Source organism: Delphinapterus leucas, chromosome 7 (genome assembly GCF_059928025.1).
Source record: "Delphinapterus leucas isolate spDelLeu-1000000601 "Yukka" chromosome 7, BTC_Dleu_Yukka2, whole genome shotgun sequence".
NCBI lineage: Eukaryota > Metazoa > Chordata > Mammalia > Artiodactyla > Monodontidae > Delphinapterus > Delphinapterus leucas.
Genome location: NC_143135.1, coordinates 84816739 through 84840715, shown reverse-complemented (window position 1 = coordinate 84840715; position 23977 = coordinate 84816739). Strand labels below are relative to the sequence as shown.

The 23977-nt window shown below is 37.4% G+C and overlaps 1 protein-coding gene across 1 annotated transcript in view; it reads right to left on the bottom strand.

Annotated features, from left to right (window-relative positions):
• Positions 1–1132: 1132 nt before the first annotated feature.
• The window catches only part of RAB39A (RAB39A, member RAS oncogene family), a 32299-nt gene continuing 9454 nt past the window's right edge, over positions 1133–23977 (bottom strand). The window contains exon 2 of the mRNA XM_022566353.2: positions 1133–12379. Within this exon, the coding sequence (XP_022422061.1) occupies positions 11953–12379 (427 nt within the window). The 3' untranslated portion in view covers positions 1133–11952. The remainder of the gene's footprint in view (positions 12380–23977) is intronic.

Here is a 23977-nt window from a genome sequence, read left to right as displayed (position 1 = left end):
TACCAGATTATTTTGTTATTTTATAGTTATATTAACAGGCTGTACGATTGACGGATGTCTGATGTCAAAATGCACTCCCCACTAGGGATAAAAAGGGAACTAGTACTCTCTTCCATTACTTGGTGGCAGCATGCATATATTGCAAGGGCAATTATTTTAGGAATCCAAGTTAGTGGAACATTTTAGAACTGGAAGACTACGTAGAGATCATCTAGTCAAGCTTGCAACTATTATAGTTGTGAAAACTAAGGCCCATATAAATGAAATGATTGATTTCCAAAGAGCGTTAGTGAAAGAGTATGAAATAAAAAATATCTCTGAACTTTTAATTTAGTGCTATTTTTATTAATCTCAAGTATTAGCTCAAAGTTCAGTGTGACAGTTTGGGGATTGAATTCTTGCTCGAATTTACTGGTTCTGTGCCTTTTAGTAAGTTACTACAACACTTTTAACTTCGCTTTTCAGATATGTAAAATAGTGAGCCTTGACTGATACAGTGTATGAGATAGCCTAGCACTGTTCTAAACACATACAAGTACTTAAAATGTTTTGGCTCTCATCCCTCTTAAACAAGTTCTATCCTTTTAACAATAAAAGTGTTTTTCAGCTAGCAAAGCACCCCAGAGCTGACCGCATTCTGGCAAGAAATATAGGATTCTTTTCCTTACTGGGGGGTTCTTTATACCTGATATTTGAACTGCACTGAAACATGAACTTCTCTTGTTCATACTGTATTAATGGATTTAATAGATGAATTTTAAAAAGTAATATGCAGGAATTAAGCTGCATTACTCTCAAGAAATATAATTCGATAGTGGTGGCTAGAATGATAAACAGTGTTTGGACAGGGAGTCCATATTGGATATGAACAACCTGTACTCCCATTTGTCTATTAAGAATAAATAGAATCCTTTCAAAATCTGTTTTAAAGGGCAGTTATTTTCTTCTGACTCATTTACGTTACCTGCAAGAAAAAGACGACCTCCTGAATCCTGGTTTAAAAGGCTTTTAATATAAAGCAGATAATTTTTTGCAACATTTCCCAAACTTTCCATTATCAAATTGGCTGAGGCTTCTCAACGACTATCATTTCACAACAATCTCTCCATTTTCACCTTCTTTAAAGAATTGGCCTAATAGATGTGCCGTTAAAACAGAGCTTCATTCTCAACATATTTTTAAGTTTGTATTCAAACAGTATGAAGAAAACAGGATCAGGGAATTCAGCCATAAAAGTGAATGGATTACTGATACATGCTACATCGTGGATGCAAGTAAGTGAAAGAAGTCAGACACGAAAGGCCTCATATTGTATTGTTCCATTTGTATGAAATCTCCAGCAGTGGCAAATCCATAGAAACAGAAAATATTATATATTAGTGGTTGCTAGGGGTTTGGAAGAGAGGTAAATAGGGAATGACTGCTTAAAATGGGTGTAGGTTTCCTTTTGGGGTGATGAAAATGTTTTGTAGTTGGACAGTGGTGATAGTTGCACAACATTGTGACAGTGCTAAATTCCACTGAATGGTACAGTGAGTTGTAAAATGATCAAAATTGTGAATTTTGTGTTATGTTCATTTTACTACAATAAAAAGGAGAAAGAGGGAAAAACTTTGAGTTTGGGAAAGTAAGGTGAACTGGGCAAGAAAAAGACAGCTCTATTATTCATTTTTCTCACAGCTCTCCCAGTGCATTAATCCTCAGCAGAAAGTAGCCTGAACTTGTAGATGACAGTCATTCAACACAGTCCAGGGAAAAGTAAATAAAATAAAACCCAACTATTCTTTAGCACATCTGTGACAGGTTACCTTCCTGCTCAGCCACATGGACATTCATGAGGACGTTTCCATTTAGGTCTCCTCTACTTCAGTACTTTACTCACAGCTCATTCACACATGTAGGCAACAGCATTCCTTAACTCTATGGACACTGCAGTGCTGGTTGTGATCAGTCTCATGAAAAGAAAAGGAAAGGAGGAAAAAGCCTCCACATTGGCTTGGTGGTCTTGAGATGAAATGGATGCAGAAGACAGCTTGATTGTCAAACTGGAAACTTTTATTTTCCTTTTCCTTTTCTTTTTATCTGTCCTATCAGGTCTTCTGCCCACTTCCCACCCCCTTCTTTCAAACAGGAAAGACACTATTTAGCTGCTTTTTTTTTTTTTTTGGTAAAACAACTGTTGTTTTAGATTTCTTTTTTTTTTTTTTTTGTGGTACACGGGCCTCTCACTGTTGTGGCCTCTCCCGTTGTGCAGCACAGGCTCCGGACGCGCAGGCTCAGTGGCCATGGCTCACGGGCCTAGCTGCTCCGCGGCATGTGGGATCTTCCCGGACCGGGGCACGAACCCATGTCCCCTAGCATTAGCAGGTGGACTCTCAACCACTGCGCCACCAGGGAAGCCCTAGATTTCTTGTTGTTCGGTGAATGTTATTGTTTTTACTGCCAAATGAGCTTCGGTGTTTGATGTAGGGGGTCTCTTGGGAACTTAACTTTTTCAAGTTTAAGTGGAAAAGCTTTTTTGTTTGAATTGGCTTTTACTGGGTGCTTCAAGATTTGCCCTTGGTTCTTTGACGGGGGATGTTTTATTCTCCCATACGATTCCATGAATACTTTTACACTGGCACTTAGTTTAATGGCATTTTCTATTTATAAATGTCTTTGAAACACATACTGTCAATTATTTGAGGGTAATGACCGTGGCCATTGTTGGCACATCTTAAATGTGCATCGTGTTAATTTTTGAGTGTCATCTGGTCTACCATCAGTGCTTCCCTCTTTCTTTCACCCAGTTTTCTCCCTCATTTCCTTCTCCAAATTTGTCTCATTTTTCTACTTTCCCTTTTGCTTCTCTATTCTTGCTTTCTCTTTCCCATTGCATCTGTTATTCTTCTTCTTCTCCTTCTGACTTCATTATTATGGCCAGCCGAAACCTTTTCTAGTATGTTCTCTATCTTCCTTGCCACTTTATTGCCATCCACAAACTCTTACAGAATATTCTTGGTTGACTCCCTTACTTCCTAGCATACCCATGTACTTCATGATCATTTTAGAACATTGAAAAGGGTTGGAATTTTAAAAAATAGGTAATTATAATTAGTCTTCTTTCACCTCTGGCATAAGACTCTTCTTCCTCAATTTGACCATTCTTAAATCTAGTACTCCAGCTCATTGGTCCTCCTTACCCCCATGTCTAGGCAAAAGAACTTGTGAAACCTTAGCCGTGTTTAATACTTGAATTTATCAAAACATAAGAGAGCTAATTCTGCCTAAGGGCACCAAAGAAGAATAAAGATGCCACAGATAAACATTTAGTCCATTTTTATAATGGACTCTAAGTGCCTAGTTGAGTGCTAACCATTAACTCACTTGAACAACAGGGAGCTCATGACACAAACTAACATGTTAATTGTATAGACACTTCACTTCACCATTCCTCAATGTAGCTGATAAACTGCATCCAGTTAGCTTAAATAACATGAATGATGGATTTCCTTGTGTATATAAATTGGGAGTTTCTAAAGTTTTCTTTTTGCCCTTGTACAACTACTTACTACCACCTCGCTTGGTCACTGCAATAGAAAATGTTGACTAAGAAACACATTGTCTCAATATCAGTGGACATAATGTCCTAGTTTTCTATAAAAATCTCAAAATTCTTAATCTAAAAGATAGATCTGCCAATATCTTATTTCCTTATTCTTTGTTAATATAAATATCCAATCTATGAAGGTCTCAGTTTCCTTACTTAGAATATGAGATGGATAGATTTGCTAATATCTAGGGACCTTTCCAATTTTAATATTCCCTGTGTATAAGGGCTGAGCCACACACGATGGCTCCCTTAATCATTAACCTCCCTCATGATGAAAGTTATCAGCAAGTTCTACTTGTAAGAGATCAAACATTCATATACATATATATTGTAGCACATTGACTTTTACAGAACTCAAAGTAACACAGCACAGTTACATTCATAGATTTAAGGTCACTGTGGTATACTTTACAATTTTTCTTTTCCCTAGGAAGGAAATGTAGATCGCTAGGAAGGGATTTCTTTCTCTGCCTTTTAGTAATGTAAGCCTTTTATTATCTCTTGGATCCTAAAAGATGGGTAGGGTTTTGGCAGGTGGAGCTTAGGAGGACCTTCCAGGTGGCAGGGACAACATGAGAAAGGGCAGAAGGAAGAATGGATTTTGAGAAAGACTTGTTATCTTACATGATGAGAGCAGAGTTTCACAATCTCTGTCCTGAGGAACACTGGTTTTAGATGATGTTAATGTAGTTACAAGACAAAAGCATTTGGGAAGAGCCGTACTCTATATCCCGACATGAAATTGAAGTTTCACTTTGTTACATTATATACTCTGAAAAGTTTTGGAGGAAGGAATTGATTTAATTTTTTAAATTCAGTCTTAGTCACACTTACTTGACAAACCTATATTCAGCTGATGGGACTATATTTTGTGAAAGGCTAATCGGAGAAATGCTCAGATGGAGCTTAGGATATTTCTGTGTTGGGACAGGCATGTGATTATTTTTCTTATAATTCTTTACCATTTGTCCTAACAATTGTTACTTTGCAGGATTCAGTTTTTGTTTTTCTTTTTTACATCTTTATTGGAGTATAATTGCTTTACAGTGTTGTGTTAGTTTCTGCTGTATAACAAAGTGAATCAGCTATATGTATACATATATCCCCAGGTTTCAGTTTTAAGCCTTCTGTTTTTACTTGAGTCATTGGGCCTCTTAGAAAGCTCAACAATTCTGGGGTCTTCATCTCTTATGTAGTTTCCAGGAGCTCCTGGCACTTACCACTATTTCCTCTTGATTCTTTTCCTCTGACTTCAAACTTCTTACGATTATGAGCTGATTGTTTTCTCAGCCTCTAGTGTCAAAACCAGGTACCTCGCTCATCTTCATTGTCTCAGTTACAAGGTGCAATATTTCCCATGTTTATATGTGTCAAAATATAAGTCAGGAATTGATACATAGCATATGCTTAATAAAATTTTTATTTCCATTTTTTCTTTGTTCAAAGGTATCCAAACACTGGCAAACTTCTTAAACTGAAAGGCGAGTCATCTAATTTATTCAGCTCATTCAACCATCAATATTGAATATTTGTCTTTTTTCCTACACATATTTCTTGTATTCCAATCGTGACATTCTAGAGCACAGTGAGCACGTTTATAACTTATTACTGCATTACTACCTTGGCTATTCCTTGACCAAAATTTACTTCATAAAACTGACAGCCTAATTAACGTACTGGAGGTTTTTTTTAATGTATGCATACAAACAATAAACACCAATTGCATTGCTAATAACTGAATTTTTACATCTCTATGCACCCATGTATCCAACACCAGGTCAAGATATTATAAAATATTTCTAACACCCTACAATGTTCTCTGTTACTTCTTTCTGTTCCATACTCCCCCAGGGCAACACCTAAACTGACCTCTATCACCATATATGACATACATGGAAACACACAGTGTGTATTCTTTGGTATCTGGCATTTGGGCACATATCATTATATCAGTAGTTTATTCTTTTATTGTGTTTCCCTGATTTTTTAAACCTAGACATTCATATAGTGTCAAAGAACCACTGATTTCTTAATATTATTATGCTGACCTCCATCTTCAGGGGCTTTCCACATTCTTCCATGTGTCTTTCCACCTACTTTCTCTTCTGTCTAATTATGTTTCATTTAACCCACCTCAGCCAGTCTTTCCCCCATATTCCCCAACACGTAGCACTCTTGTGCTTCAGCCAGTTTTGTTCCCTATTCCATAAGCCCTCTGTGCCATTCCTGACACTGTGCCTGTTCGCTGCCCAGAAGGCCTGTTCCCTACCCTCTGCTCTCCTTCCTATATACTTGTTCAAGACTCAGTTTAAATGCTACCTGTTCTAAGAAGTCTTCTCAGAAGAAGCCAGTACTTTTTGGAATCCTTCTTTAATGAAATCCCATAGCAAGTGTAATCTGTCCTCCCTGATCTGGTAATTAATTATCCATTGTTCCTATCATATAGTGTTTGTTTTTCTTATGTGCTGTTATTGTTTATTTAAGCTCATTATAGTGACTTGAACCAGGAACTCGGTCATTTTCCTCTTCATTTTAGTGCAAGTTTCTGTGATATGGAGTTAAACTCCTTTTCCCTCACTTCCCATTCACCCTCAGCACTTGTTAAACATAAAGTGTAAGTGAAACTTATTGGTTAACAGGTTTTTGTGGTCCTTGATTCTGGTCCCTAGAGCTAAGCTGCACTTCTGTCACGCTAATTTGACTGATTCCTTATTGTCACATAACTCAGGAATTAACTAAATCATTACAAATTTAGATACATATAAGATATTATATAAAAAAAACAGTGGATATCATAAGTTTAGGCCTGGAGGAGAGTGTTGTATGAGTCCTAGTTTGGTGGGGCTCACACTTAATGATCGAGCCTTCCAATATTCCATTGTAAGTAAGAAAGAGGTATGCAAATATATGGTTAATACTTAACAGTGTTGATGAAAAAGAGAAGAGAGAAAGGGACGACAGGTACTTTGAGGGCTTTTTGGAATTAATGAACAATTATGATTGGATGGGGAAAAAGAAAAACCGAGGGCTAACCTCCCACAAATGAGCTCAGGAAAGAGAGAAGGGCTCATCTGGTATGCAGGTAGAGAGGTTTGACCTACAGAAACTTAGAAAACCTTAATAATCTGAGCAGTGTTGGCAAGAGGCAAACTAAAGGGCTAACAAAAGTTTGCAAAAGTCTCACACAAAGAACTTTGGCATGGTGTTCATCATCTAGCTAATCCTAATATGCAGACATTTATGAGAGTAAAGTCAGGTCTTTGCCAGAGTGGGTTCCTTATTTGGGCAACTGGGTCAAATGAAGAAAGGCAAATGTAGGCTGCCAAAGTAAATAAGGAGAGGAAAAACAAAAAGGACGAGACATACCATTTATCAGTGATTTGTTGCCAATATTCTTAGCCTCCACCTTATCTCCATCTTACTGGTAACATAAGAACTAGACTGAACAATCAGGTAAAAGGTCTCTACAGAAACTGAGGTAATATAGAAAATAAAAGAATAAAACATAAAATTGTAAATTTTCTTCCTAGGGGTAATTGAGATGATAGTTCAGTAATAACTATCTAAAGAAGTCTAAAGAAATTTGAAGTCTAAAGAAATTTTAGAAAACCTGGATAAAGTAAGAAAACACCTGTTCACTGGCATCAGAATGTTAGAGAGACACCAAGACATGTGGGCCAAGTTCTGGAGAGAAGGGAAACAAAAACGCAAGCTAGACATTTGGTGCAGCTTTTCTCCTTGGGGCATTTGCTGATTCAAATCTTACAGCCTAGGAGCTGAAAAGCCAAGGAGATCGAAAGACTCTAACCACAGAAGCCAAACGGCAAGAGCTCAAGCTAAAGGCAACAACTAATGGAATGACAAGCTAAGTGTATCTTTAGTCTCAAAGGGCTGCAGGAACCATTATATTTAAAGCCTAACAAATACAAGGGTAGTTGGGAATAGGGAGAATCCAAACGTTCACATGGTAATCCCAAAGGGCAACACCCGTAGAGGAAGGACAAGACAGAAATAGACCAACCTTCACACAGACTGAAAAACAGCTTTGAAAGAGCTCAAACTGAGAATGGACTAAGGTTACCAGTCCCTATAGTAACTGTCTGCCATGGGCAAAAGTAAATCTTTTCAAGAGAAAGATAACAACATCCAGAATGTGGAGGTATCTTTATAGTTTCCTAAAATAAGTTGAATCCAATTTTAATATAAAAAATAATTTGACATACCAGGAAAAAGACGAAATGATCAAAAGCTCAAAAAAAAAGAAAGAAAGAAAGAAAAAAAGACAATATAAATAGACACAGGAGGACAAGAGTTAGCAGGCCTTGGTTAAAAAAACAACAAGGGCTTCCCTGGTGGCACAGTGGTTGAGAGTCTGCCTGCCGATGCAGGGGACACGGGTTCGTGCCCCGATCCAGGAAGATCCCACATGCCGCGGAGTGGCTAGGCCCGTGAGCCATGGCCGCTGAGCCTGCGCTGCGCAATGGGAGAGGCCACAGTGAGAGGCCCGAGTATCACAAAAAAACAAAAAACAAAACAAAACTAAAAAACAACAAAACAACTATGATTAAACAAAGAAAATATACACATGGCAAATAAGCGTATGAAAAGATGCTACACATTCCATGTCATCAGTGAATTTTAAATTAGAACAATAATGAGATACCACTACACACCTATTCAAATGGCTAAAATCCGAAAACTGAAATATCGAAGTTGGTGATGATGCAGAACAATTGGAATTCTCATTTGTAGCTAGCGGGATACTTGGCACTTTCTTACAAAACTAAACGTACTTTTACCATACAGTGATCTAGTAATCATGCTCTTTGGTATTTACCCATAGGAACTGAAAAGTTATGTCCACATAAAAACTTGCACATGGATGTTTATAACAGTTTCTTGCATAATTGCCAAAACTTGAAATCAACCAAGATGTTTTTCAGTAGGTGAATGGATAAACAAACTATGGTATATCCGTACAAAGGAATAGCATTCAGCAATAAAAAGAAAAGGCTATGAAGCCATGAAAAGACATGGAAGAAGCTTAAATGCATATTGCTAAGTGAAAAAAAGCCAATCTGCAAAGGCTACATGCATATTATATGACTGCAGCTATTTGAAATTTAGGAAAAGGCAAAGTGTGGAGACAATCAAAAGATCAGTGGTTGCCAGAGGTTGTGGGGAGGGAGAAAAGGATGGGTGAAGCCCAGAATTTTAATGGCAGAGAAATTCCTGTGTATGGTTCTGTAATGGTAGATACAGGTTATTGAACATTTGTCAAAAATCATATAATGTACAAAACAAAGAGTGAAGTCTAAAGTAAAGCATGCACATTAGTTAGTAATAATGTATCAATATTGGTTCATTAACTATAACAAATATATTAAGCTAATTTAAGATGTTAGTAATAGGGGAAACTGGGTAGAGAGGTAAGGAGGTATGAGAACTCTCTCCTTTCTTCTTAATTTTTCTGTAAACCAGAAACTGCTCCAAAATAGTCTGTAAATTTAAAAAACAAATCTAGACCTGCATACAAAACTTGCACGTAAATCCAACCACAGCAGCATTATTCTTAAGAGCCCCAAAGTGGAACTAACCCAAATGGCCATTTACTGTGAATGGATAAATGAAACACAGTAATATCCACACCATGGAATATTATTCAGCCATAAAAAGAAATCAAGTACTGATACATGCTACAACATGGATGAACCTTGAAAACATGCTAAGTAATTGTATGATTCCATTTGTATGCAATGTCCAGATTAGGCAAATCTGTAGAGACAAAGTATATTAGGGGCTGCCTAGGGTTTGGAGAAGTGGGGGAGTGAGTGACTTATAATAGATTCTTTTTCTTTGGGGGGGTGGATGAAAGTTTTACAATTGATTGTGGTGGTAGATGCATAACACATTAAATTGTACACTTTAAATAATATGGAAAGTAAATTATATCTCAATGAAACTATTATTTAAAATTATGATTAATGTATTCAAAAAGGACAACATATGCAGTTTAAGCAAAAATTATCTGTGAAATGCAACCAAAGGAAAATTCTAGAATTAAAAAAGCTGAAATTAAGCACTCAGAAGATCAGTTTAACAGTACCTTAGTCAAACAAAAGAAAGTATTACAAATGTCAATTAAAAAATAACTACACTAAAATTTCGAGGGAAAAGCATGGAAAACAGAGAAATAAGTACATAAGACATATGGAGTATATGTAAAACACTGTGTCTAGCCAGGCCCAAGTCACACAGCCTTGGGAGGAGACACACCGCCTACCTGAATCACAAGGACTTCTCCAAAGGAAAAATGAGGTTCTGATGCCAAAAGTGGAAGGAATGAATTGCAAAGAAAACGAACAACAGTACACTATAATCTAGATATACATCCGTAAATACATAGGTTCCCTGGGGTTGTGATCTGGTACAAACAATAAAAAAAAGATGAGACTTATAGTAGAGGCTGCTAGCTTCTGCTGAGGAAAATGTCCAGGGAAGAAGAGTTGATTTATTTAGTTATTTTTTTAGAGTCCACATATAAGTGACTTCATGCACTATTTGTCTTTGTCTTATTTCACTTAGCATACTGTCCTCCAGTTTTATCCATGTTGTCTTAAATGATAGGATTTTCTTCTTTTTTAAGGTTGAAGAATATTCCATTGCATATATATACCATATTTCCCTTATCCAATAATCTACTATGGACACTTAGATTGTTTCCATACCTTGGCTCTTGTGAATAATGCTACAATGAACATGGGAGTACAGATATCTCTTCAAATAATGATGATGTTTCCTTTGGATATATACTCAGAAGTGGAAGGGAGGAAGAGCTTATGACACAAATTGACCATGTGTAAAAGATGTTGTAGGAATGAAAAAGTCTGAACACCTAGGAAGAAAGGGGGAGCATAGAGTATTTGGAAAGGACATTGTTCAAGGTCATACATAGTTTAAGATTATGACATTTCAGTGGGCCCGTATGCATGAAGGCTTGCTTATATTTCGGGATTTGAATACAGTGCAAAGAAGTGTCGCTAAATTTTCGATCAACATCAAAAAAAAGGGTGGAAATGTTTTTTCTTTTATTATGAAACTGCAGGAAAGCAAGCCTTATAAGCAGCGTGAGGCCCAGTAGAATTTTCCCTGATGATAGTGGTAATTTAGGAGAAGAAGAAGGATCTAAGGCCATAGAACAATTTTGAAAGCAAAATAAGACTGCTGAGTCTTCACCCAGTGTATGAGATTAAGTTTTAACGGCATATGATGAAGTGACCATGACACAACCAGCAGAGCTCGTTGAATTGTTGAAAATGGCTCTTGAAGCTACAGGAAATGGACAGTAGACATAGAAAAAGAACAAGGTAAATCCAAAAGAGTGGAAGGACAAAATTAATCAAGAGAAAACTCAAAAATAGAGGAGAAAAGCAGTAAACTTGACAAATAAAACCAAAACGTTCTTTTAGAAAGACCAGTAAAATAAGCAATATTTGGCAAATATGATAGAGATGGGACTAGCTATAAAACAGAGAGAATTTTTTTTTAATTACAAAAGAATACTATGCTAGCTTTATACCAACACATTTGAAAATCTGGACAAAATGACTAAGTTTTTCTTGTCTAAATAAGGACAGTATACTATAACAACAAAACATTTGCTGATAGTGATCCTTCATTTTTATTTTTACAAATATTTGCAATAAAACCTTTTGCTTGGATCCTTAGATATCATTATAAAACATAAAATTTTCAGGAGCAATAAATCAGAGAACAAAAATTAATATAAAACTTATCTTCTCATGTTCAGGCAAAATTAAGGGAGAATAAATATTTCAGAGAATGGTTAAAAACCTGGTACCTTAAACAAGGAATTGTTATTTTAGGCCTAGTTAATAACTCTGTGATTGTTTACTTTGTAAGTAAACAGTGCACTTTTAAATCCACTTTACTATTTAATATTAATTAATTAACACTAGAGAATGTAATTCCTGGTAAAATCTTTTCAATCAGATTATATATGCACAAAACATCCATTTCAAACTGTCAAGAAAAATGAGTAATATTGACATATTTGGATATTATGGTCAGTTATATGCTAACAAAGTGATAATGGAGGCAATTATGTAGATACTCCAGTTTCCAGAAAAAGTCTTCTGCTTTGCTTGATAATTTAGCAAAATACCAATCTGGTAGTTTAACAAGTAACCATATTGCTCTGAATCAAATACCTTACAAAATAGTGTTAGCATGGGTTTATAACTTTTAAAAATGCTTTCATCACATCATTCTGTTGTTAATGTTGGTATTTATCCTGAAATGACACCCAATCTGTTGTTAGTTCTTTGGCATGTATGAAGTCAGCAGAAGCACTCTTTCCTGGGTTTTACTGCTTCCTCAGAAGAATGCACAGTATTTGGAACGAAACCACTTCTAACCCCTTCCCAGCCATCCTGAATACAAATTTCTCCCCTTTTAATAAGCTCATATATGTCTCTTGTCAAGATAGTGAAGGATTCCTCAACATTTGTAGCATCTTTTGCTGAGGTTTCTATATACTTCATACCACAGTCTGCTGACAGTCTTTCAGCTTCTTCCCTTGTAACTTGACGTTGTGAAGCTAAATCACATTTATGTCCCACTAGCAGAAATACAATCTGAAATGGCTGTACATGCATTTTTGCTTCTTCTAGCCAATCTTTCACATGTTCAAAAGATCGTCGGTTAGTAATGTCAAATACTAAAAATCCACCAACCGAGTTGCGGTAATAAGATCGAGTTATTGATCTGAAAAATAGAAAAAAAGGTTGTAATTAATGTGATTTAACTAGAGTTTATAAGTCAAATATGAAGTGTCAAAGTGAACAAAAAAATTCTATGAAACTAATATGCAAGCCAGTTTCATCCACTGACATTAGATATTTAAAAATAGACAAATAAGCACTTACATGTCATCTCATACTCAGAATTACTTGTTTTTATTTTAAAATATCTGATAGAATAATTATTACATTACTGTGGTTAAAAGTAGGCACACAAAAAGATTTGGTGTGGGGCAGAGGTTACACAGCAGACCAGATCTTAAGAATCTCTCCCTATCATTTAAATCAACAGGCTCCTCTTTATGTCAGTTAAGGAAGAAGAAACAAGGGCAAACTTGTTATGTCAGTTACAGGTTTCGTCCTGGGCTATACCTATTCAAGAAACAGGAAATTGTTCAGACGTGGGATATGAATCTGAGATGTGCGTACTTATGATTGTTTGCCTCTACCGATCTAGGCTTTTCTGATCAAGGTTCCTGTTGGGTAGCCCCTCTCGCATGGCTATGGCTTTCACCAGGTTCTGGCAATCTCATTTCCTTTCCTTGCCCCTTCTGGCCAGGTCGTTAATGTCTTCCCACTGTTGCTATTACTGAATGCATCACCATTCTTTGTTGGTGCCCTTGACCTTGCCTGCATTTCTGGAAAGCCACTTCATTAAACTCTTTTCAGTTAACCTTTCAAGTGTGCCATTTGTTTCCTGACTGAATCATGAGGCAAGGGGCCAAGGCTATACTGTTTTATATTTTTGCCTTTACATATGTTGTCTTCTCTACCTAGAATGTCTTCTACCCTTTTTTTTTGCCAGCAAACTCCTATTTCTTCTTTGAGTCAGTTCAAAAATCCTGTCATATAAGAAGCCTTCCCTGTCACTGTCTTCTCCCCCTCTACCTCTCTTAGGCACTTCTCTCTCTTATAATTCCATTGAACCTTTGGCATACCGCCATTATATCAATTTTCATAATGTGCTGATTGGGTTTGTTGGTATGCCTCCTACTCAATTCAAAGCTCCTTGAGGGTTAAACATATTCTATGTATCTAAGAACTTCCTGGCAAGTGATGGATATAATTTAATATTTGCTATATTGGATTAATTAATCTTATCAGAGAGGGAAAGTGTTAAATGTTGTATTAGCCAGAAATCACATATGTGTCTCAGCTTCCAAGTTGTCAGTGATCTTGTTTTTTTTGGTCGCGCCGCGTGGCTTGCGGGGTCTTAGTTCCCTGACCAGGGATCAAACCCGGGGCCCCCTGCAGTGGAATTGCAGAGTCCTAACCAGTGGACCGCCAGGGAATTATCCCAAGTTGTCAGTGATCTTAAGCATTGAGATCATCCTTAAGCAAGTTCATCTGTTACTTACCTGAGGCACCAAAGATCTTTGTGGAGGGCCAGCGTGTTATTTGGTACTCTCCAACTTTTACATACCTTCTTTATCCTTATTGCTGAAATCACAGCTCAGTTCAGTGACCTGATACCACAAGTACTACTTGTTGAAGAAAGTTTCCATATCTCCTGCTTCCCCTTCTCCTCAGAATTCATGGTAGAGAGGTTCTCAAGTGACTACTTAAAAAAACAACCTCTCTCAAGGACTACTGTACCGTACAGTTGTTGACAGTAAGAAAAAATCTCCCACTATCACTGGTAGGCTACAAATAATGCAGTTCATTTAAGTTGTTGCTGTTTTTTTAATTTTGAGGGATAATTAATTTGTTATTGTTTTGCTACTCATCTATATATGTGTGAATTTAGACAGATGTGCAGTGTCTTAAGAGAAACCTAATTAAGGCTGTTATTAGACTGAAAGCTTTCATTTACTCAGCACCAAGTCTGCATTACCACCCACCCCCTGCAATTAATTTACCATTAGTATAATTTAAAACAACATGCTTTTGTGTTTAAAAATTCAACATTGAAATGTTTGTCTATTAGGCAGAGGCATGTAGGAAATACCATATTTTCTAGCACTTTGTATTTAATTTTGAAAACATATTTGGAACACAGTTGCCAAATCATTCTATAGAATAAAATTATAGCAAAGTATATGTAACATATTCTATAAAACAGCCCTTATTAATAATTAATCAGAATAAAAGGTCTTAATAGGACATCTGCCTTTTTCTATATAATAATTTGATCTCCAGTTTGTGTCTGGATATTAGATTTAGAATTCTGATAATGGTTAGCCTTCAGATTCATAATTAGTTGTCCTAAAAGGCAGGGTTTCCCCTAAAACAACTGGGCATCCCTGCTGTCAGTTATTTAGGGGAAGAGACAGGCCTTCAAGACTGAAAAATGGAACTTGAAAGGCAGGTCTTACAGAGATGATGAGGGAACATCTATCTTTCTCTGGAACTTCCTCTCTTGGGTCGAGACACTTAGGTCTTCAGAAGGTCTTGAAGGTATTTTAAGGAGGCAGGGAACAGACCCTAAAAGAACAAGGTAGATAGGCCTCCCTGTAAAGAATCCAAGAGTTGTAAAGAATGATGAGTAACAATTCTTTATAAGCAACAACATCTTTTGCATGTTATTTTATATCTATTTCCTTCTGGGCTTTGAAAGTCTCACTGAATGAATAAATGATTTAAAGAAAGCCTGGGAAAAGTTCCACTGGACAATTACAGGTGTGACATTTTAGAATACAGACATGTCCTCTTTGTCATGAGCTATTACACTTTTGAGAAATGGTTCTTGGCTTAAAACCTGGCTTTGAGACTAGACACCTGAACATCAGATGACTGTGCAATCTGAGTGCTCATCAAGAAATATGTTCTCTGATTCACCAGGCGGGAACTTTGTCATCAAGCAGAAGTCATATATATAGGCAGGAATAGGGGTGGGACCTGAGGGGACCCAGAGTAACAAGGCTCACACACCCAGCATGTCTACTTCTGCAGCACCCTCACAACCTATGGCCTTATGTGGATTTCCCTATAGTTAAAGGGGAAAAATAATTCAAGTCTGCCTTACAGATGGCTCTAAATAATATGCTGGCATCAGTCTACTCCACTCAATAGTGGAAAAGAGAAATCCTTCCATTTGTGGAACTTTTAGTGGTACTTTTTCCAGAGGAAGAGATGGCGAGATGAAGGTTAAGGATCTACACCAATACACGAGCAGAGGCTAAGGGTTTGGCATGTTGGAAAAAACAAAATCAGAAGACTGATACTAAGGAGGTTTGGCATGTGTGGGTGGGTCTTGAGTATGCAAATACTGTATCCTATGTGAATACTCACCAAAAGCCCCCTCTTTGAAAGAGTTCCTAATAATTGGTGAAACAAAATGTTCTGTTCTATAGTCATCAGTCAGTATTTTTATCCCAGTTTGGACTCACAGTAATCATGGTAGGAGGCTGGGACTGGGCTGAGCAGAGACTTTCTCTTGCCTCAACCGTCACTGCTTAATACCCAATTTTCCAGCAGTTACTGACACCTTGGATATGGTACCTTACTCTGGGAAAACCATCACAGAGGAGACACTGATATGTCCTCACTGTAATAGACATTTAACGTGGACTCAAGCCATGCTAGCACCACCATCCATGAACTTATGGAATACCTTATACAAAGTCATGGTATCCCACACTTTGCTATAGACCAAAGGTTTCAGTTAACAGAGGAAGAAATGGGCTGATGCCATAGGATTTGTTGATCTTATGTCACTATCACCTAGAGGCATATACCTATAAAACTGTGGAATGGGTTATTAAGATTCAGTTATGTTAACAGATACACACACATACACATATATATATAATATATAAACAACAAGGACCTACTGTATAGCACAGGGAACTATATTCAATATGTATTACAATAACCTCTAATGGAAAAGAATCTGAAAAAGAATATATACATATATATAAAACTGAATCACCTTGCTGTACTCCTGAAACTAACAACATTGTAAATCAACTATACTTCAATTAAAAAAAAAAGATTTAGTTATGCTCATGTCCAGGAGTTGACACCCTGTAAGATTTTAGCATGATTCTTCAGGATGTATACGTTCTAAGCTAGTGAGTAATACAGTAGGTGGTGTTTTTTTCCCCATGAATAGATGCTCTGGTATGGGAAACAAAGGGTAAAAGTGGGGTGATGGTACCTCTTGCAATTACACTTAATGAGTCACTAAAATTTTTTGTTGCTTCTAATTCCTGTGACTCTGAACTCTGCTGATATAAAGGTTTTAGTATCCAAGGGAGAAATGCTTTCACTAGAGAACCTCGTGATGCTTCTATTGAATTAGTAGCTGAGACTGCCAATTGTCCATTTGGGGCTTCTTATGGCAGTGGGTGAACAGGCAAAAAAGGGGCAACAGTATCAATGGGGACCACACTGGCCTCCTGCAGTCCTTGCTGCCCAGAACTTCTGGGATCTTTTGGTTCATTTCATGCCTGGTCCCTCCAGCTATCCTGTCAAGTCTCTGGCACGCAGACATGCTTCCAGTAACTTTCGTTTTTGATTAATGTCCTCAAGTTGGTTTTGTTGCTGGCAACCAAAGACCTGATTGATAGAGGCTACAGATATTTTGTAGGAAAAGAATGATACAAAACAAAGTCGCAAACATTTTATAAATTTCAACATAGCTTTATGAAGCCAAAATTCCTTCATTTAAAAAAATTGTGGTAAAAAACAGATGAGATTTACCCTCTGAACAATGTTTAAGTATACAGTATTATTAACTATAAGCACAATGTTGTACCACAGATCTCTAGAACTTTTTCCTTCTGCATGACTGATACTCCCATTCCCATTGATCAGCAACTCATTTCCTACCCTCCCCCCAGCCCCAAGCAGCCACCATTCTACTTTCTGCTTCTGAGTCTGACTACTGTAGTTACCTCATATAAGTGAAATCATGCAGTATTTGTCCCTCTGTGATCGGCTTATTTTGTTGCAGGAAAATGGGGAGCGAGAGGACAGTCCTGTCCCAGGTCTCAGGTGAGTCCCTGGGACAGGCCACCAAGTAAGGGTCCTTGGCTTTGTGCAGGAAAGAATTCAAGAGCGAGCCATAGTAAAGTGAAAGCAAGTTTATTCTGGGAGATACACACTATATAGGCAGAGTGTGGGCCATCTCAAAAGGCACAAGGCCCTGAAATATGGAGTGGTTAGTTTTTATGGGTTGGGTAATTGCATAGCCTAACGAGTGGGAGGATTATTCCAACTCTTTTGGGGAAGCGGCAGGGATTTCCAAGAATTGGACCACTGCCCACTTTTTGGCCTTTTATGGTCAGCCTCGGAACTGTCATGGCACCTGTGGGTGTGCTGTTTAGCATGCTAAGGCATTACAATGAGCATATAATGAGGCTCAAGGTCTACTGGAAGTCAAATCTTCTGCCATCTTGGGCCTAGGTTGGATCTAGCCAGTTTATGTTGTATAGTCAATGTCATTCTTTTAAAGGTTGTGATCTTTAAAGTGTGTGCCCACTTCCCTCCTGTCTCAATTTCACTTAGCATAACATCCCCAAGATTCATCCATGTTGTAGCATATGACAGGATTTCCTTCCTTTTTTATGGCTGAATAATTTTCAACTGTATGTATATAACACATTTTCTTTATCCATTCATCTCAAAGTTTATTCTTACATGTATATTCGCTTTAGAATAGAAAAGAAAAATGGTTGCCTTGTTTATGTAAACATTTTAAACTGTTTAATTTTTCTAATTTTTTTTTCTGAAATAATATATAGACAAGTGAAATTGAGAGCACTGAATTGGCTTACATTTTATAAAGAATTACTTAATATATGGGCAATGCAACCAAAAAATGTGAATGAGATCTTAGATGTTATTATTATGAACTTTATAGGATGTGCACTGGTCTCTTAAAAAAGCAACAAAACATAGAGCACTTGCTGACTTACCTGGGTAAAATGAGCCAGATGGTCCACTGGAAATGCCCTTCTTGTGGCTTTGCCAATTGCCAAATAGGTATTTAGAAGATGGAAGTACTTTGATGACAAAGGCTGCTGGCAGCAAGCAGCCTATGAATGCATTAGCCTTATGAGTGCCTTTTTTCACCATGACATTACATTCCTACTGCCCTTCTGGGAATAGTCGTCACTGTGTTGATGCTTTATTTACCTGCTTCACTTGCCTTGTAATCCAGGCCCTTAGAACTGCTTTCGAGAAACTAAAACACAAGTCTCCCCGCTCCTTGTATTATTACTGACTCTAACAGTCCCTGCCTTTGCCTTCTGAAACTTGGGGCTTATAACTTAGAATATCTTTTTTCATACATACAAACATTAAAATTCTCTATGTGTAATTCCAGGGTCTTTCCATCAAAAATCAAGTCTGTGGTTGTGGAGGCTATATGTAATACTGACAGGACCTAATGGCCGTATTCTGTCTTTGAATACGTGAATCAATTCCCCTGTGACCATCTTTTATTTTTCTTTTACCACAGGTCATCATTTTATGATAGTGAGGCCTTGTTATCACCCCCAGCATGCTCTATTCACCTTTTATCTTCTATTTTCCTCTATAGTTAACACATTCTAACGTCCTATATAATTTTTCCAACTTATTTGGTTATAGCCCATCTCCCCCCATTAGAAGATAAGCTCCATGAGAGCAAGAATTTTTGTCACTTTTTTCAGAACGCTGTATCCCTAGTGTCTAAAACAGAATTGGGCATGCATGAGGCCTACTGAGAGTTGTAAATAAATAAACAACCGAATTAATAAGTTCAGACTCTGTAAGACTGTACCCAGGCAGCATGCAAATGCTAAGCAAATGGGAGAATAAGAGGGAAAGACAAAAAAGCTTATCTCCTTTGGATATTTATAGTAGGGATTCATGAAATGGGCTAAATAACAAAAAGAGAAGTGGGCTGAATAACAGTGCACACTGTAAATATAAAGGTGAAACCATCCACTTTTTCTAAAGAACTACTGTATTTAAATTGGTAGTAATTCAAATTGTATTTTGTAGTGGATGCTGGAAGGCAGAACAAGTTAATGTGAAAATCCAAATAATTTAGAAATTAATGAGAAATGTTTCTAGCTTCACTATTTGTCTGTAAGGTGATAATGAAGGATGCTTATTTGCTATTTGGTATGGTACCAGAAAATGTATAAAAGATTTTAGCACTTATTCTGACACTTTCTGGCATCCTTTTGCAGAACAAAAGTGAGATGATGACCAGCTTCTCATGATTATTTTATTTTCCATACAACATAATACATTATGTGATTTAACATAATTAAAGAACATTTTTTCTTGGGTTATAATCCTCCTACCATTTTTGTGACTTCTGTTTCCATACAACTTTCTCAATATTGCTTCATTTCATGTGATTTGTATATCTCTCCACATTTATAATTTATACTGGTGTTTATCCTTTTCTCATTTCATTCTATGTCTGAAATTATGCAGCTTTTATTTTCAAGTCATTTGAATAGACTGTCCTTCTTTTTCATTCTTTTTCTAAGTTTGTGTTTTCATCAAAGTTACCTGTGCACTTACCACACATTCTTATTTTTCCCATTCCCCAAACTTGCCAAAACTGTACTGTTATATCATAATTTTAGGAAGATCATTTCTTGGCATTTGTGTTATTCTGACCATGTATACTTTTCAATGCTGAGCCCTGGAATAAACTGATTTCTTTTCCTTAGAGTTAATAATTATCTTGCATATTAATCAAGATAGGCCAGGCCATGCTATAGTAAGAAACAACCCACCTCTTGATAGGAAGAATGTTAAAAAACCTGGGCTGTATTTTAAAACTACCACATGTGAGTTCTGCTCAAATTCACTAGTTAGAATTAGTCAAATGATTCTAAGTGCAAGAGGGAAGGGAAATATATTCCTCCCGTGTGTCCAGAAGAAAAGAAGCATCAGATATGAGTTAGCACTCTCTACCACATCTTTTTATTCCTTTCTTTTTCTTTTTGCTAAATTTTCCAAGTAGTCCTTAATAACCTAACCCCAAACTCTGCCAGTTGCCATTTTTTAAAAAGTTCATTCGTGTTAGCTTTTCTGTCAATTTCATCTTCCTGAGGAGGTCTCTCTTACAATCTTCTGCCCTGCTCCAATCGGGCCTGGTTGCCCTTGGTATCTGTGGCAGAGGGAGCATCCTATGATCCCCCTTCACCATTTTCTTGGGCATTTCCTTTGCTTTTCTTCAGGGGTAAATCTCCTGTTCCTCAGAGCCCATGTCTTCATTCTTGGTTTATTCTTTTATGCACATTATGTGTTTGTCTGTGTCTGTGTGTGTGTATATAGAGCACATCCTCAAGTAGCTTCCTAAAAAAGATTCATGAGGGGAAAAAAAAGATGCATGAGGTAATATTTTGAAGTCTTGCATGTTTTTATTCTGCTTTCACAGTTGAATGACAGTTTGGTCAGATACAAAATTCTTTCAGAATTTTGAAGTCTCTCCATTGCCTTCTAGCTTCAACTGTTGTTTTAAGGAAGGCTGAAGTCAATCTGATTCCAGATCTTTTTTATGTGACCTTTTATACATGTCCCTCCCCCACCCCACCCCAGAAGTTTGTAGGAACTTCTCTGTGGCCCCAGTGTTTAGAATTCCACGATGATGTCCCTTAGAATGTGTCTACTTTCATCTATTGTGCTGGACCCTTCCAATCTGAAAACTCAGGTCCCTCCCTACATCTAGGAAATTTTTTTGAATTGCTTCACTGATGATTTCTCCCCTCTGTTTTTTCTGCTTCATTTTTCTGGAATGCCTGTTACTTTTTTATTGAACCTTTTGGACTAGTCCTCTAATTTAAAAAAATATATATATTTCCTATTTTCTAAGTCTTTGTCTTTTTGTCCTACTTTTTGAGAGATTTCCCCAACTTTATATTGTTTTATTTTTTTCTATTGTGTTTCCAAAAGCTCTTTTGTTCTCAGAATATTCTTTTGAAAAAATAGTATCTTGTTCTTCTTTTATGATTTAAATACTTGCCCACTATCCCTCTGAGAAGATTAAGGACAGGGTTTTTTTGGGGGGGGGGTTGTTTTTTTAAACATTCCCTTCTCCCTTATTAACTTTGTTTTTCTGGTTGCTTTTGGTTTCTGTTTATTTTGGTCTCTAGGTTTCATGTTACAGATTTCCTAGTATTTCTTGTAATCTTTCATTGAGACTAAAAGCCTCACTCATAAGATGATCAGGCTGGATCATTTAGTTGAGGAAACTCTAATGTTGGCCTCTGAAGTCTTTCTTCTTGGCCTGGTCAGATTTGTCAGAAATGATTTCACCAATGTCCTGTTTGAAGGGTGAAGGTCTGACTACTAGCATTCTGGGAGCTAAGATGGGGAAGAGGGCTAGACAGTCTTAGCATACAACATGCATACATTCACTTAAAGCCCTTACTTTTAATAAGGGACCCCAACCTCAATTATGCCTGATGCTTCCAGTAAGAGACTCTGTTTAACTCTTTTCAAAGAATAAATTTCTAGTTTTTTGCTAATGTGGGGGGAGAGGAAGTCACCTGATGTGTGGAATGGTGGAGGGGATGTGAGGATCCAGTCTTTCTTAAACAGACTGACAATCAATGATCCTTATTTTAGCATTCCCACTTCAGAAGTATCTGGTGTCACCATTTCCTGAATCTTTAGGGGATTCAATGATATATACTGGTTTGGTCTTTAGCTTTTTCCACCCCTAGCTTAGAAGCCCATTTTCTTTAATCTGCTAATTCATTTACCATTCCTCCATCTGCTTTCTTACTTCCAAAATTTTTTTCCTGTTGTCTCCTTACCTATTCTCCTTGCTAGGATTTATGGTTAAAAAACAAAACTATTGTCACTTTAGTGAGGTTTCAGGAAAAAAAGCTAAAATAGGCATAGGTGTTCAATCTGCTATCATTACTGGAAGTTACTTCTTTTTTAATTGTTATTATTTCCTATTGTTATTTCTCTTACTACTGACATATCCTTCATGTCCCAGCATCAAGGACCACGTTCTTTCTGATACATCCTCTGAAACTAGCCCTAACCCTACACACAGATGACAATTCCTCCATTTGTTCTGCCACCAGAACTTATTTTAGTACTTACTAGCCTTTATTCCAATTATTTATTATCTTTCTTTGCTGTGAGTCTGTGAGAAAGATCTCTAATTGTCCCCCAGTGTCTATTCTCCCTGTCTTCCTTTAGTAATAGAACTCCATGAGTTTTAGCTTGTACATAGCAACTCATATAGAAACTATATTCCCCAGCTTTCTTACAGTTAGTTTTGGCATATCACTAAGTTTGGATCGATGGGACATGATAAGTTATGTGTGCAGTCTGACGTTCATCTGCTTGAAGACGCCATTTGCCCTAGGCTTCCTCTTTCTCCTTCTTGCTTGTTAGGAAATGGCAATGACTAGAAAACCCTGGAAACTGATGTTGAGGCACAGCCACCTGGATAGTCCAGAACTGCTCACTCTGGACTATTAACATGGGGAGAGAGAAACAAAGTTCTGTATTATTTAAGGTAATATATTTGGTCAGTCTCTGTTATAGCAATATAGTCTGTACTCTACCCAGTATAGAGACAGCATGGACCTTGAATGTGAGACTATATCATATTTATTTTTATATCTATTTTTGCATCTAGTGCCTGGTATACAGTTAATCTAAACAAATGCATAGATTTCCACACATAAATCATAATCCTGATTGATTTCAGTTTCTCTAGAAAAAAAAGGAAAACTACTTCACAGTTCTTTTGTAACTTTACGACACCATAGGCAGTATTTGCTTGTAGCTTTGCCTAATACCCAACATCTCTCCTTGTCTAACAAGGCAAAAGACTTCATATAAATTTCTCCACTGCAGTGGGCTGGGTTCATTCCTGTTACTAAGTGTAGCAGTGCAGTCACTGAGTACTGCATGGAGGGGAGAATTGATTGTCATTGCAGCCACAAGTGTTTGCTGTCAGTTATCAGTACCGCTTCTATTGTGTAAAGCTATTTCTCCTTTTGTTTCTGAATATAGCCGAAAAATAATGGTTTGAGCAGACACAGTAATTAATTTGGATCTACAGAGATGGGAGTGGGGGTGGGGTTGTATGCAAACAGAATATTTTTCAGGATAGAAACTACACAATGTGCCAGTAAAACTCTTTTCAACCATGCCAGGAGGCCTGATGCAGCAGAAAGAGCACTGAACAGGAGTTAAGAGAATTAGGCTCTTATGCAAACCACTAACAAATGATAAGGCCTGGGGCAAGTCAAAGACTCTCTGGACATTAATTCTATCATTTTACAAATGAGACTGTTGGGACTTCCCTGGTGGTCCAGTGGGTAAGACTGCAAGCTCCCGGACTTCCCTGGCGGCACAGTGGTTAAGAATCTGCCTGCCAATGTAGGGGATACAAGTTCAAGCCCTGGTCCGGGAAGATCCCACATGCTGCGGAGTAACTAAGCCTGTGCGCCACAACTATAGAGCCTGCGCTCTAGAGCGCGTGAGCCGCAACTACTGAGCCTGCGTGCCACAACTACTGAAGCCCTTGTGCCTAGAGCCTGTGCTCTGCAACAAGAGAAGCCACTGCAATAAGAAGCCCGCACACCACAACAAAGAATAGCCCCCATCACCGCAACTAGAGAAAGCTCACATGCAGCAA